The sequence below is a fragment of the Merops nubicus genome, unplaced genomic scaffold, assembly GCF_000691845.1.
Source record: "Merops nubicus isolate BGI_N331 unplaced genomic scaffold, ASM69184v1 scaffold26825, whole genome shotgun sequence".
In the NCBI taxonomy this organism is placed as follows: domain Eukaryota; kingdom Metazoa; phylum Chordata; class Aves; order Coraciiformes; family Meropidae; genus Merops; species Merops nubicus.
In genome coordinates, this window is record NW_008612132.1 from 21,408 (window position 1) to 34,005 (window position 12,598).

At 38.6% G+C, this 12,598-nt stretch overlaps 1 protein-coding gene across 1 annotated transcript in view; it reads left to right on the forward strand.

Annotated features, from left to right (window-relative positions):
- Window positions 1–1,796, forward strand: part of YLPM1 (YLP motif containing 1) — a gene marked incomplete at its 5' end in the record, with an annotated part of 23,197 nt that extends 21,401 nt beyond the window's left edge. The window contains 2 exons of the mRNA XM_008941460.1: window positions 873–1,052; window positions 1,388–1,796. Of these exons, the coding sequence (XP_008939708.1) occupies window positions 873–1,019 (147 nt within the window). The remainder of the gene's footprint in view (window positions 1–872; window positions 1,053–1,387) is intronic.
- Window positions 1,797–12,598: the final 10,802 nt, after the last annotated feature.

The window sequence follows — 12,598 nt, forward strand, 5'->3', positions numbered from 1 at the left end:
GAATAGGGGGATGCTGGCAGAAAGGTGGTAAGGCTATGTCCCCAAGTAACAAATAAGCCTGAATAGGACTAGTCATTTAGCATGTCAGGGATAAGTTTCTTCACTTACTGTTTTTTTCTTGTCCTGCAACGGTGTGTTCCATCTGAGTTTCTGGGCTGTAGCCTTTCATCATCACCTCCCTTGCATTCTCCTCTGTGTTGTACTTCCTCCCATTGCTGTCTGTGTTTGTAACTGGAGTGACTGTATGTGTTTGAACAGGATGAATGCAAGTGGCCCGCATGACCATCAGAAGTCATAGAGGAGATGTCTGCAGCTGTAAAGATGGGAGATAACAAGTGCATGAGAAAGTTATTTAGTGTATGGAAATAGTGTGAAGATTTAAGTAGAAATGTATCACAGAAGACCGAGGAGAAAACTGTCCCTCATTTGCTGCTGAGTTGTTCTAATGCTGTCTTTCTGTGGTTTCATAGTCACCTTCCAGATGTTTCCATTGTACAATTTAAAGACAAGTTGTACAGAAAATGAAGACACTAAATGAATCTTCGATAGTTCTTCCTGCAGAAAGCGTTGCTGTGAACAGAGAAATAATTGGAGTAATTGCACTTCAGTTCGCAAAATTATAGCCTTGAAATGGAAAAGGCTCATCATCTGTACCTTTCTTCTACTCTGGGGAAGACCTGGGATATTCAAATAAAAATTATGTAGCTGGTGTAGTTTCCATCTTTACCCATCAGAAAACAAATTAATACTTACCTTTTTGAATTAAAATGAGTACAACTTAGAATTCTTGTACTCTTTTCTGCAGTGGAAAGTCTAGACTTCTCTCAAGAATTTTTTAAGAGATTATCCTACTGATAGTATGTTCTCCATAGGTGCGGTGGGCAGACCTAGAAGAAAAAAAAGATGCAGACAGGAAAAGGGCCATTGGCTTTGTTGTTGGACAGACAGATTGGGAGAAGATAACAGATGAAAGTGGTCATCTTGCTGAGAGAGCCCTCAACCGCACCAAGTATATATGAAAAAGTGGTTAAATGGAATTTTGTGCCTTTAAGGTAAGTATTCAGTCTTCCTCCATGTTTATAGCCTTGGTGGTTTTTAGGGTTTTTTAAGAGTTGAGGTTGCAGTTCATGTCATTGTTGAATTATCTCAGACAATATTTTGATTTGGAGCCTTGTTTGGAGCCCTGTACAGCATCTAAAAATAAAAGGGGAAAGATTGTCAGCTATCAATCACCAAATCTTATTAACAGAAAGATCATGTTTTCATTAAAAGATAGTTTAGCTGTGTGCCTAGTCCTGTCTAGTTCAGGTCTTCCTTACTATATCTTAACTCTGACCATGTTAATGGCTGTTTTACTCAGTGTAACAAACTTTTCCTTTCTTTACAGGCCATTTGCTCCATGGAGAAGTGAACCAAGGTGTCATGAACATCTTGCATGGGTCATGTCACTCCCACCTTCACAGTTTTTCATTGTTAATTTAGTTTCAGCAATTGTCTTGACATATTGGCAGATAACCAGTGCCCTCAAAAAAAAAAAAAACAACAAATCCCACTGCTCCTAAGTGAGAGAGACAGTTTACTTTTTAATATTTTTTGTGGGGAGGGAGGGGGAGGGCAAGTAGTTTTAGCTGCTGTTTGTGGGATTAAAGTGGAAGGACTAGACAGACGTTACCTCCACTGTACTGTCACAGAATGTTTATCACCTTTGCTTTGTGGCTGTTCTCGTTTTATACTGTATGTACCTTGTAGTTTATTGTATTTAGGAAGCAGAACAATAAATTTCACTATAAACTCTGTGTTCTTGGTGGACCACGTAGCATGGTTTTTGTTTGATATTTTAAATGTGGTCTGTGTTCACATGTGGACAGTGGTCAGAACCGTCCTTACCTGGAAGAAGTGCTGTGCTCATATCTGGAATGTGTCCTGTCTTCTAGGTTTATCAGCTGCTCTTCTTTTTATAGGCAGCTCCATTAAGGCCCCAGGTTTTGCTGGCCTTTAGGAGTCATACCATTCTACTTCATGGAGAGCAGGAAAAAAAAATTATTTTTTGGATCCTAGTTTCTCAGTTATGTCTGATTTCCATTACTACATGAGTATAAATTCTGTTGGATGGCTCTGAAATACTCCAAGTAGTAATGTATGAAAAATATTTCTTTAATGCTCAACTTGAAAACAAGTACTATGAAGTTCTCTGGAGAGCAGTGTAGAAAATTCATTTTAGTCTTACTGTATCTTTTAGTTAACTGATCCCTATCAGGGTATTTCATTCCATTCAGAAGTCTACTGTCTCATAGAGAAATATCATTAAAAGAAGCAACAAAGACCAGAAGTTACACCCTTCTATTCCTTTAATAAATGTGTTTAGCTTGCTAAAAGAGAGAAATGAATAGCAGTCTACACTACTAAAAGTGGTACCAATTCATCATAGATGCTGGTATGTCACTTCTGCACAGCATCAGGTTTACTAATGGAAACTTTGTTCTGTCCTCTCAGGTTTTGAAGCAAATGCCCTTTGTTAACAGTGTTGTAACCAGGCAAGGTGTTTAAATCCAAAAATAATGTTGTTTTACTGGCAAATTGAATTTTTTTGTCCTGATCTTTCTGAGTGAAGAAGATTAAGTCCTGGATTTCTGTCTGCTATTCTTTGTTGCTCTGCTGAGTGACTACATTGTGGTTTGCATCTAGACTGGTAAATCAACGAGTTCTGTTGTGGTGGTAGTTCATGCTGTTAAAGAAGACCCGTGGTGCTAATAGATGGTTTTGTTTGCCTTTCTAATGTTTTGGTTTATTGGATGTTTCTAAGCCTTGTCTGTGGTGCATGATTGAAAGATTTTTGGTAAATGAGTGGAATAGATGAATGTGTTATGCCCTGAATGTGTTTAATACAAGAAAATCAAGCTCCCTGAATGAAGTGTTTTTAAAATGGAACGTAATAAATATGCATTTTCTGGTACACGTATTATTATGTAGCATACATACTTTCTTTTTGAAATGTTAAATACTCTTTCATTTCTCACTGAGAACTGTTGTCAAAGGGAAACTAATAGTTAAAAAGAGATTGTTTTTTTCTAGTGCTGTGGAAATCAGGCAAGCTTCACTTTGGAGAAGTTACTCTCTCAGAAACATGTAAAATGGGTTTCAGTCTATCCTCAGTTGTGCATAACAAAACTGAGGTTTGTTACAAGTTGATGCCGTTCCTTTACTCATAAGAACTGATAATAGTTTTATCTGTATTTTTACTAATACACCTGAATTAGATCCTTTCTAACATTTTTCCTTTCCAGGCTAAATAATATTTCTGGATATGGATAACTTGTGATAGAAATTACCGTATTGTTTACTGTTTTTAACAGTTTCAAAAATTATTTTAGCAGGTAACAACCAGAGGAGTCACACTGTTTATTCTGTGGTGCAGGTGGAATTGAAGGGAGATGAGTGAAGAATATACATAGTTATACCTGACTCTGATCAGAACAGAGAAGAAAATGTATCAATCTTCAAATTTAGAGCAAAATTTCAGTTATAAAAACATACTGCTGCAGACTGTTTGTTAAACTGTTTGATTAGAAGAGGATGAAGGGCTTGTGGGGGTTTTGACTTGTTTTTTTTACCTAGCTCCCTCAAGTTCAGAACTTTTCCATTTCTGTCGTACAGAAATAGCATTGCATAATCTTTGCCATTTGTTTCAGTTGGATTGAATGTTTAGCAGGTTGGTCTTCATCTGCTTGATGGGAAGTAGCTTTCAAAGAAAATAACTTATGCCAGAACTGCAGCCTGTAACAGATTCTACATACGCTAGTCCTTCAGTGGATGAAGAAATGGAACAAAAAGGAAAAATTCATCATTGCTGCTGACAGAACTGAGACTAGCTAGGTAGTCTCACATTTGTCTAGTAGTCATAGGTTGGTGATCAATGATTTCATTAGTTGTTTGGAAAGTCCTTCACTGCAATACCCACTTTCACTGATGGCTAAATGGGAAAATATGCAACCAGTGCTCTCAGATAATGATCCATCTTTGACCATGCAGTTGTGCTCACTCAAGTTGGACTGTTTCTCTGCAGCACCTCCCATTTGAAAATACTACTGAAAAAAAGGTCAGCTGCTGCAGAATGGAGCTGCTACCTCTTGGGCAAAGTTGACTGTTATAACAATATTTTCTATGAATGACAATTTCTTCTGGCACTTCATTTTTTTTCAAGGCCATCTGCTTTTTTAGGAATATTGAAACTACCTTTCTCGTGGTAAAAGTGTGTGTGCTTTTTTGCAAGGGAATGTGCAACCTAAGGCCTGGTGCTGCTGTGTGAGTAAGCTTAGTTGTCATCTTCGGTCACTTTGTGTTTTACTGTAGGACTACTCATTAAGCACGACGGTCTGACTATGGTAGGAAAGAGTACAAATGTAGCATGGAATATTATATTAGTTCTGAAAATGGCATGGCTTTCTTTTTCTTAAATATTTACATTAACAGAGGATAAACAACTTACCTTGCGTTATTAGTTCCCAGTCTTCAGAATGGAAGAACTGTAGCGTGAGTTAGTTTCATTTTTCATTGATCCAGTTGGGTTTATTATTTTTTGGACTTTGCTTCAGTCATCTTTGTGAACCTTGTCCGTTAATTGTTCCTTGCCTGTCTGTTGGTAAACAAAATACAATAGTTATTGTCTGTTTGTAAGGTGGGTTTTTTTTACTGTTTTCTGACTCTTTTTAATCTCTGAACAGCCATTCGGATTCCATGGAGGTCCTGAGTAGGATTTCAGTAGTGCCTTTTATGAGAGGGTTGAATTGGAAAAGCAGAGTTGCAATATTACACTGAAACAAATATATTAACCTGTCCCCTAAAAGCCCATATCTAATCCAGTTTTATAGTTGCAAATCACAGTTCTTCACAATTTTTAAGTCACATTAGGAAATATGCCTCCTGTAGAAGAATAGTCTGTCATTAATGTGCTTTTAAATTAGTGAAGAACATGACCTTGCCAACCAAAATCAGTTTTCCCCAATCTGAGATTTCAACAGCACTGGAACGCTCTGAAAATCTCTTTCAAAAGAATGAAGTAATTCAGCGTGTGGGACAGCTTATTGCCAACTAAACAAATTTATTGTTGCCAGAAAAAAAAAAAAAATACTTTGTCCATTCATTTAATGCAGCTGTCATGGTGAATAGTTTCATTCTGCCCTTTGGACACAATTTCCCTTAGCAGATTGTGCCATTATATTATTAATATTGCTGCCATGAAATTTTGGAAGCCCACACAATACTGGACGCAGACTTCAGGACTTGAAGAAAACATGATTGATCTGGCTGGAGGTAAATTGTGCTTTTTGCTATGAAGTTCCTAATGTCAGTGCCAGCATGTAGCAGGCTAACTGTGAGCTGAGTGAACTGAAACCCAGAACTCACTTGGAGTATTGTAACTGGGCACCCATGGACTGGAAAGGAGAAGCAGTACTGCGAGTGTTCTTGGCCTGTGGAACAGTCACGTGGCCTGCACCCTCAGGAAGCCAAATACTGATGGATGCATGGATCTTTTTCATTGTGCCTATCTTTGTTATTTAGTTTCCCAAATTCCTTCTGGGAAATGAAGTCTCAGTACTGAATTTGAGGTCTGCCAACACTTTGGGATCAAACTACACAAGGACAACCTGCATACTCTTAATGCATTTGAGGACCAAAGGGTGGCCATCTGATTTGAAATCGGCACATTTGCAGCATGCACTAGAAGTGAATAAAAAGAAGTTTCAGGTTCTTACAGCGTGGCCTTGTAAGGCTGATTATACTTGGCTTTTTTATCATCATAGAAATAAGAGAAGGAACAGAAATTTCCTAGAATTTCAAACATGAATGGCACAGTTTTCTTTCTCTTTTGAGTCTCTAGGGCAATCATCTTTATTCTCTCATGAAACTTGAATCAAATATGTTTTGATCTTCTCCTGCTCATCCATTCCTACAGGTGCAGGTCAGAATCCTTCAACCAGCTAAAGGAACACTGAGTGACTCTTCTGATTTCTGCTCAAGATTAATCACTTTCTTCTTCATGGTGAAACTGTTTTGTTTCATGCTTTCCAGTGGAGTGTTCCAGCAGTTGCAATGTCTCTTTCTACCACTTCCAAATTTGCATGCTACTGGATCTGCAGCCTGGAACCTTAAATCTTCCTCATACCTGTAGGCTGGAAAATTGGTAATGACAATATTTCATTCAGGTGAATTACCACTTTCTGGCTGATTAATACTGTTTGGAAGCAGACTGTGCTCTTTTATTCATGGTTTTGCTTAAACCAGGTAAGCGCAAGTACTCTTACCAAACAAAAACTACAGCAACTTACTGGAAATGGAGAGACACAAGTGTGTTTGAGGTTGCTTGTGTTTTCAATTCTGTGTTAGGTTTCTAGTCAGGAGGCTTTATTCTCTTTGAATTGTAGGGTTAAAGAATTTTTCAGCATGTAAAACCTTGAAGCTGCCTGGGTGGAAATGGCAGAGTTTAATTTTTTTTCCAATTTTTTTCTGACTTGTGGAACTCTCAGATGGAATCTCCTTGGGAGGGGAGGCATTTCCCTAGGCCTTGTGTTCTGAAGTGTCAGTCATTCAAATATTTCTCTATACTTCTTACCTTGTAAGTGTAATGGGCAAGGTTTATTTCCTTAACTGGTCAAGATACACATGCATGCATGGATGTTCACCTTTACACAAGAAATTCGTGATGCTTTTATTTATCTGAACTTTTTATTTATGTATCTGAACTGTCTGCTCTGACCAGTACATTTGTATATGAAATTGCTGTGTTTGAACAGCTAGTGCTCTCAGGGGAGTATGTGAAGACTGCAAGGTTGTTACCACTTCACCAGTTCCTGTGGTGTTGCTGTCTTTGGAGAGAAATTATAACTGCAGTGCTCCTTGCAAGAAAGGTGGGGGAATAATTTAAGAAGTGAAAACTCCATTAAACGAAGAAAGAAGAAAAAAAAAAAAGGGAGTTCATTTAGTTTTACTCTAAGTATCTGAGCTGGAATCTGTCTTGTGTGGCTAGAATATGCTAGCAACTCCACTGTCTGAGGTGTCTGCTTTAGCAACTGGCTGCATAAGTATTTGTGGAGTTTAAGCTGAAATTAATCCCTACCATTTTTTGTCTGCAGGTCAAAAGTGTAGTTGAGCAAGCTGATTTAGAAAGCATTTTGTCTTGAAAATGCCTGTTACAGGTTATTTGAAAGTACCTTTTAATTCTCTTTAAAAGCACAAGCCATTAACAGATTACATGTAAACTGAAGTATTGCTTCCCAAAAATGGAAGCATCTTTCAAAAACTAAGATTTCTTCTATTTAAATCTTGTAGGATGTTACCTTTCCTCTCTGGGAATTAGCACAGAAGGAGAACAGAGCTGCAGTTCTTCCCTCCCTCAGAGTGTAAATAGTCTTAAACAAAACAAAGCAAACAAAAACAAACAAACAAAAATTTGGTTTGACAGGTAGGTAACACAAACAATTACTTTAATTTGGCACTACATCATATGTGAGTGACAAGGTATCTTTAACAGCATTTTAAAATTATAGTTTTATTCTGTTTTTCTGATGCAGATAGTAATAAAAGGTTTGTTTGACCACTGTTGCTGATGTGCTAGCCTATGTAGCACATGTAGCTTTTGGGTTTTGAGAATACTGTACTACTGTTTGAAGCACAGAAAACAGCTTTGCCAACAAACACCTACACTAATTTTTGTGATTTCATATTGCCTGATACACTTTTAAACCATTAACTTCTACCTCATGAAAGAAAAAGTCACCATTTTCCTGTAGAAAAAAAATTGATGGATTAAAATTGCACTGTTGTGTGGCATATCACAGACAAGATTTTGCGCTCCAGGGAACCTATGTGCTGTATAAATATGGAACAAGATCTTTCCTCTGCTTTAAGGAGAGACATGAAAATTAAATGGTCTTGTATCCTGCTAAAAAGCTTGATAACTGCTGACATCTAATGGAAAACGGGATTTAACTTGCTAGTAGGTGCTTTTGGATTGTAAAGTCTTTAAATACATTGTAGCAAGAAGTCATTCTTCCAAAGGCTTCCAAGGTTTCTTGCTGAAACTTTTGCTTTTTTCCTCTTGGAATAAAGAAAATTAAGGACAAACATCCACAACCAAGCACTAAAGATGCTTCTGCTAGAAGAACCTGCTAACTTCGCACTGCTAAGAAATCTCAGAACTTCAGCTTGATCAGAGACGCTACCAAGATGTCTCACAAAGAAACATGCTTGAAGCTCTAATGTGAATGGTTCAAACAGGTTTGCACGACGTGTGATATGATTACTGCATGTTTTGCAGTAGGTACTTGATGGTTAAGGAGTACTGTGAATACCTTTTTCCAAGGAGTGCACAATCTACCTATTCCTTTATTAGGAATGTAACTATTCGTATCTCTTTCCAAGAGAGAATCTGCTGTAAGGCTGAAGGGATGGCCCTAAAGGAACCTTGGGTTATAAACTCTTTTTTACTTAACTGTCTGTCTGTTAAAGCCCCACTTCAATATATACGTGTTAGATGTAGCTTGAGAATATTCAGATAGCCTTTAAGCACTTTATCTACAGATCTGTTGGGGAGAGGCACTAACATGGTGAGTATGCTGCATTGGTAGTAGTGTGGAAACAGTGCATGTCTGAAGATGAACTTGGAGCAGAATAAAAGTCTAACTGGACAGCTAGATTTACCTCAGCAAAACCTGAAGTGACTGTTTTTGCTTTGGGTCAGTTTGGGGATCTGGTGAAATCTGTGACATTTAGTGATAAATATTTCTTCGTCACCTCCTTTATCAGTTGTGTCTAGTACTGGATTGTAGAAGACTGTCCCAGTCCTGTGGATTTCCATCCTTCTCTTGTTCCTAAGCTAGGCTTAAACATGCTACGTTGAAGGAAAGGACTGTCTAGAAGTTGTGACTGGGACAATTTATGTTTTCCTAACTGCAGAAATGTTGACCATACATTGTTGTCACACTACTCTGCTTTGATATTTTTTTGGATTCCACATCTAAATCGTACTCTTGAATTTCAATTGAAAAGCCACTTTTGCCCAGAGAATTTCTCTCTCAAAGGCTGTTCCCCACTACGTACTCTGATGCAGCAGCAGCAGCAGCATCCAGTGCGGTCAGAATTTTGGAGCTGAGTTCCTCAACAGTGTCTATAACAGCTGAGCAATCTTACAGAGATTGTCCTTCTCAAAGAGTGTTACAAAATTTATTTTTTCATTCAGATATCTGAAAGCATCTGACTTTTGTGGTGCTAAATCCTGTGAATGGAAAATACAGGTGCTGTGTTCTTGTTCATGGACAGTTACATTCCTACTTACCATGCCTAGTGAAACAGAGCTTCAGAAATAATTACCTAGAAGTCTGCACCATTGATGTGAGGTCCAAGGTTGTTGATGAGCTGACTACATTTTTGCAAGAGTTTAATTTTATTTCTGTTCATCCGGGTATTTTTATCCACAGGATTGATTTCACGTGCCATTGCCTTCGAAAATACTCTTTCTGTATCTGTTCCATATTAGTATCTTATTCAAATTAATGCCTTAGATTGAGACTTTGGTATGTTAGTTCTTCCAGTTTAGGAGATTCACCTTTCTAAGATAAAAAATGTATGGCTTATCTCTTGTAGTACATGTTGATTTTTTCCTTTTCTCAACTATTGTGGCATTTCCTTTTACCTTAATTTGTCCTTAGCTACATGCATCACAAGGAGGGAAATCTATTTGCAACAGTGGAAGCTACTTGTTAGCCATGATGTACAGGAGAGACAAATAATGGACTTCTCTCCTTGTGCTAATTAGCTCAATTTGGTGTCTTTTTTCCTGCATTTTCTAGCACAGGTCATAAACAAACGTGTAATGTACCTCGTGTATTATATAAAACTTAAATAGATGTGCGATGTTTGCAGTCAGTTCTCCAGCTGGATTAGTCCAGTCCAGCAGGGATTTAAGACTTGTCCATGGCATCCAGAGCCTCTGCACTGCTGTTTTGCAAGTTTCAGCCTTTGCTATGACTTTTTTCTTTTTACTCTGTGCTTGTGTTAAGTTGTATAGACCTGGTGAGTGCAGAGTTCAGTGTAGCTGAAAGTACAGATTGAGTCTATGTACTGTAGGAATGTTGTTAACTTCCTGCAATATGTAGGTTTCTCTTTTTTTAATATTACTGATTTCATTTTTCCATACCTTTGGTACACTAGCTGTGGAGAAGGAAGACCTGTGGAAATAATAGTGCTGAAGTTGCATTGAATTTGAAGTCATTAATTTTATTAAAATACTTTGTAAAGGTGGACCTGGTCAGCATATTCCTTGGTGAAGTGGATATAAATTAGCAGCAAAATCAAGACTGGACAGTATTCTATGGAATTTTGGAAAGTATAAAAGGGTGGAAATACATTGCAGAAAAGTAAGGATTGGAATTTAGTATTCAGTGTGAAATTGTTTTTTTCTGACTTTCTAACTGTGATAAAATACAAATGTTTTATAAATAGGGTCGTATGTAAAAGATAGCTTTTGATGGTCTTGAAGAAGAATGCTCAGTAGCAATTAGGCACCATTTTTTGACTTGCAGTGTTATCACCTAGGATATTTTTGTCTGGCTGGGGGTTTTTTTGTGATGCAGTTGTCACAAAGTTTGGTTTATTTCAAGAGCAGTTTTGTGTTTGGAAGCAGCAGCCTACCTCTAGCAGTGTGACTGACGTGTTGCCCTTGAACCCTATGCACACAGGGATTCCGTCCTGCGCCCGGGATGCGCCTGAGCCAAGCTCTGAGCAGTTAATGTGGAGCAGATAAGCCCTGGTACCAGAGAGGGAATGGCACAAAGATTCATGTCTTCAGTGATGCTTCTCAGAAATCACCTTGTAACTTCTCATAGACTAATTAATGTGATTTTTATCTAGGGGTTTAGCCTCACAAGCCAGTTCTCTCCCATTTTGCAGATGGGCTGAGGGAATGCTGCGTCTTAATGTGGGTGGTAGGTGAATCATGTGTAATTTTGAAGTGTCCATGGCATTGATTCACCTGCTGGGACACACTGTGTCTGAAGCTACTCTACGGTCATATATATTGTTAACATACCCATGTGCTAAATCTGAACAGTGCAGAACTGAGTTGTCATGGCAGGGAATTTTCCCAATGCCACAATGCTGTTGAAATGTCTTACAGGCAAAACAGACATTGGAGAGGCACCTCCATAAAACCTTCCTCCTTGTTAACCTCAGTGCTGCTTGATTTGTACAAGGATTTAGGGCTACTGTATGTAGATCTTTCACATGTAGGGCCAAATTTTTCTGTAACACCATATTTACCTTGTCACTGGCCCATTACTTTTACGTATTTCTGGTTTACATCTGCATGATATTGGAACTACGTCTACAGTACTTGGATCTATCTATCCTCTCTGCCACCTTCTCCCTCAGCTCTTTCAATTGTTACTTTGTATGTCTGAGAAGCCCTTCTCAACTTTAGCTTCCAGTGAGCATTGTTGTGTTTGGGGTGTGGAGCTCTTAATTCTGGTTTATTTCCAGTGGAAAAAGCCACTGAATGCTTGCAAGCACATGGCCATTCAATAATGTACTGAGTACAGAAAATTGAACTGGCACCAGAAGGCTGATAGCAGAAGCTTTGTGAGATGGTGAACTGAGTTTTGCAAACTGCTGAACTAGCAAGATTCTTGGATCACTGGAACACGTCACAGAGACAATGCAAGGGCCAGTAATTTTTCTGAAAAGACTTCTGGGACATCACATTGTGCTTCTGGGGAATGTCAGTGCCATGTTCCTGAGTAACACCTTCCACACTGGTTCCAGCATCATTTGCAAAAGGAGGAGCTGCTCTGCAAAGGATTGCTACTGCTGCCGGGTTGCCAGAGAACAACTGCTGTGGGAAGAGCAGCTGGATGGCTCTGAGTCTGATGGTTGGCTGTGGTTGACATAAAAGGCCGTAGAGTGGTAGTAAGAGAGGTAAGAACCTCTAATGGTAACTGCCAATCTACAGACCAAGGCATTAATATTTATTTGTTAAGAAACAGATCTTGAGAACTGAAGTTAGGGTATTCCCACATAAATGTCGGCCTGTGATTCATGATGATGTCAAAAGATAAACTTGTTCCTGCATAACCAGTAAATCTGGGGGCAAATGGTCACAGATGGTGGGGTGGTGGTCTGAGTAAATTGAGACCATGAGGAGATGGTGGGCTTCACTAGGAATATTGATAGTGGTAACAGACCATAGGCTGTTAGCAGGAAACAGGATGGCCACTGGTGTTCCTGACTCTGTAAAGGAAAGATTTCTGTTTAAAATACACAACGCAGTTTTATGGAAACAACCTTACAGCAACATGGGAGAAAGAAGGTTCTGTAGTTTTGTCTCAGCTCTTCACGTGGCAATAATTTGTTTGGCACCAAACAGATGCTCTGTGTCATTGCAGTCTTCCCTATGGCAGCTGCTCAAGAAACACTGGTCCAATGAAAATTCTTCCAGCATGAGGTTTCCCCTTCTAAAAAAAATTATATGCCATCATTTTTATGAGTAAGCCCAGGATCTGCAAGGATTTTGTTTTCCTGGTTGATGTGGCAGTTCAGATGCAGAAGG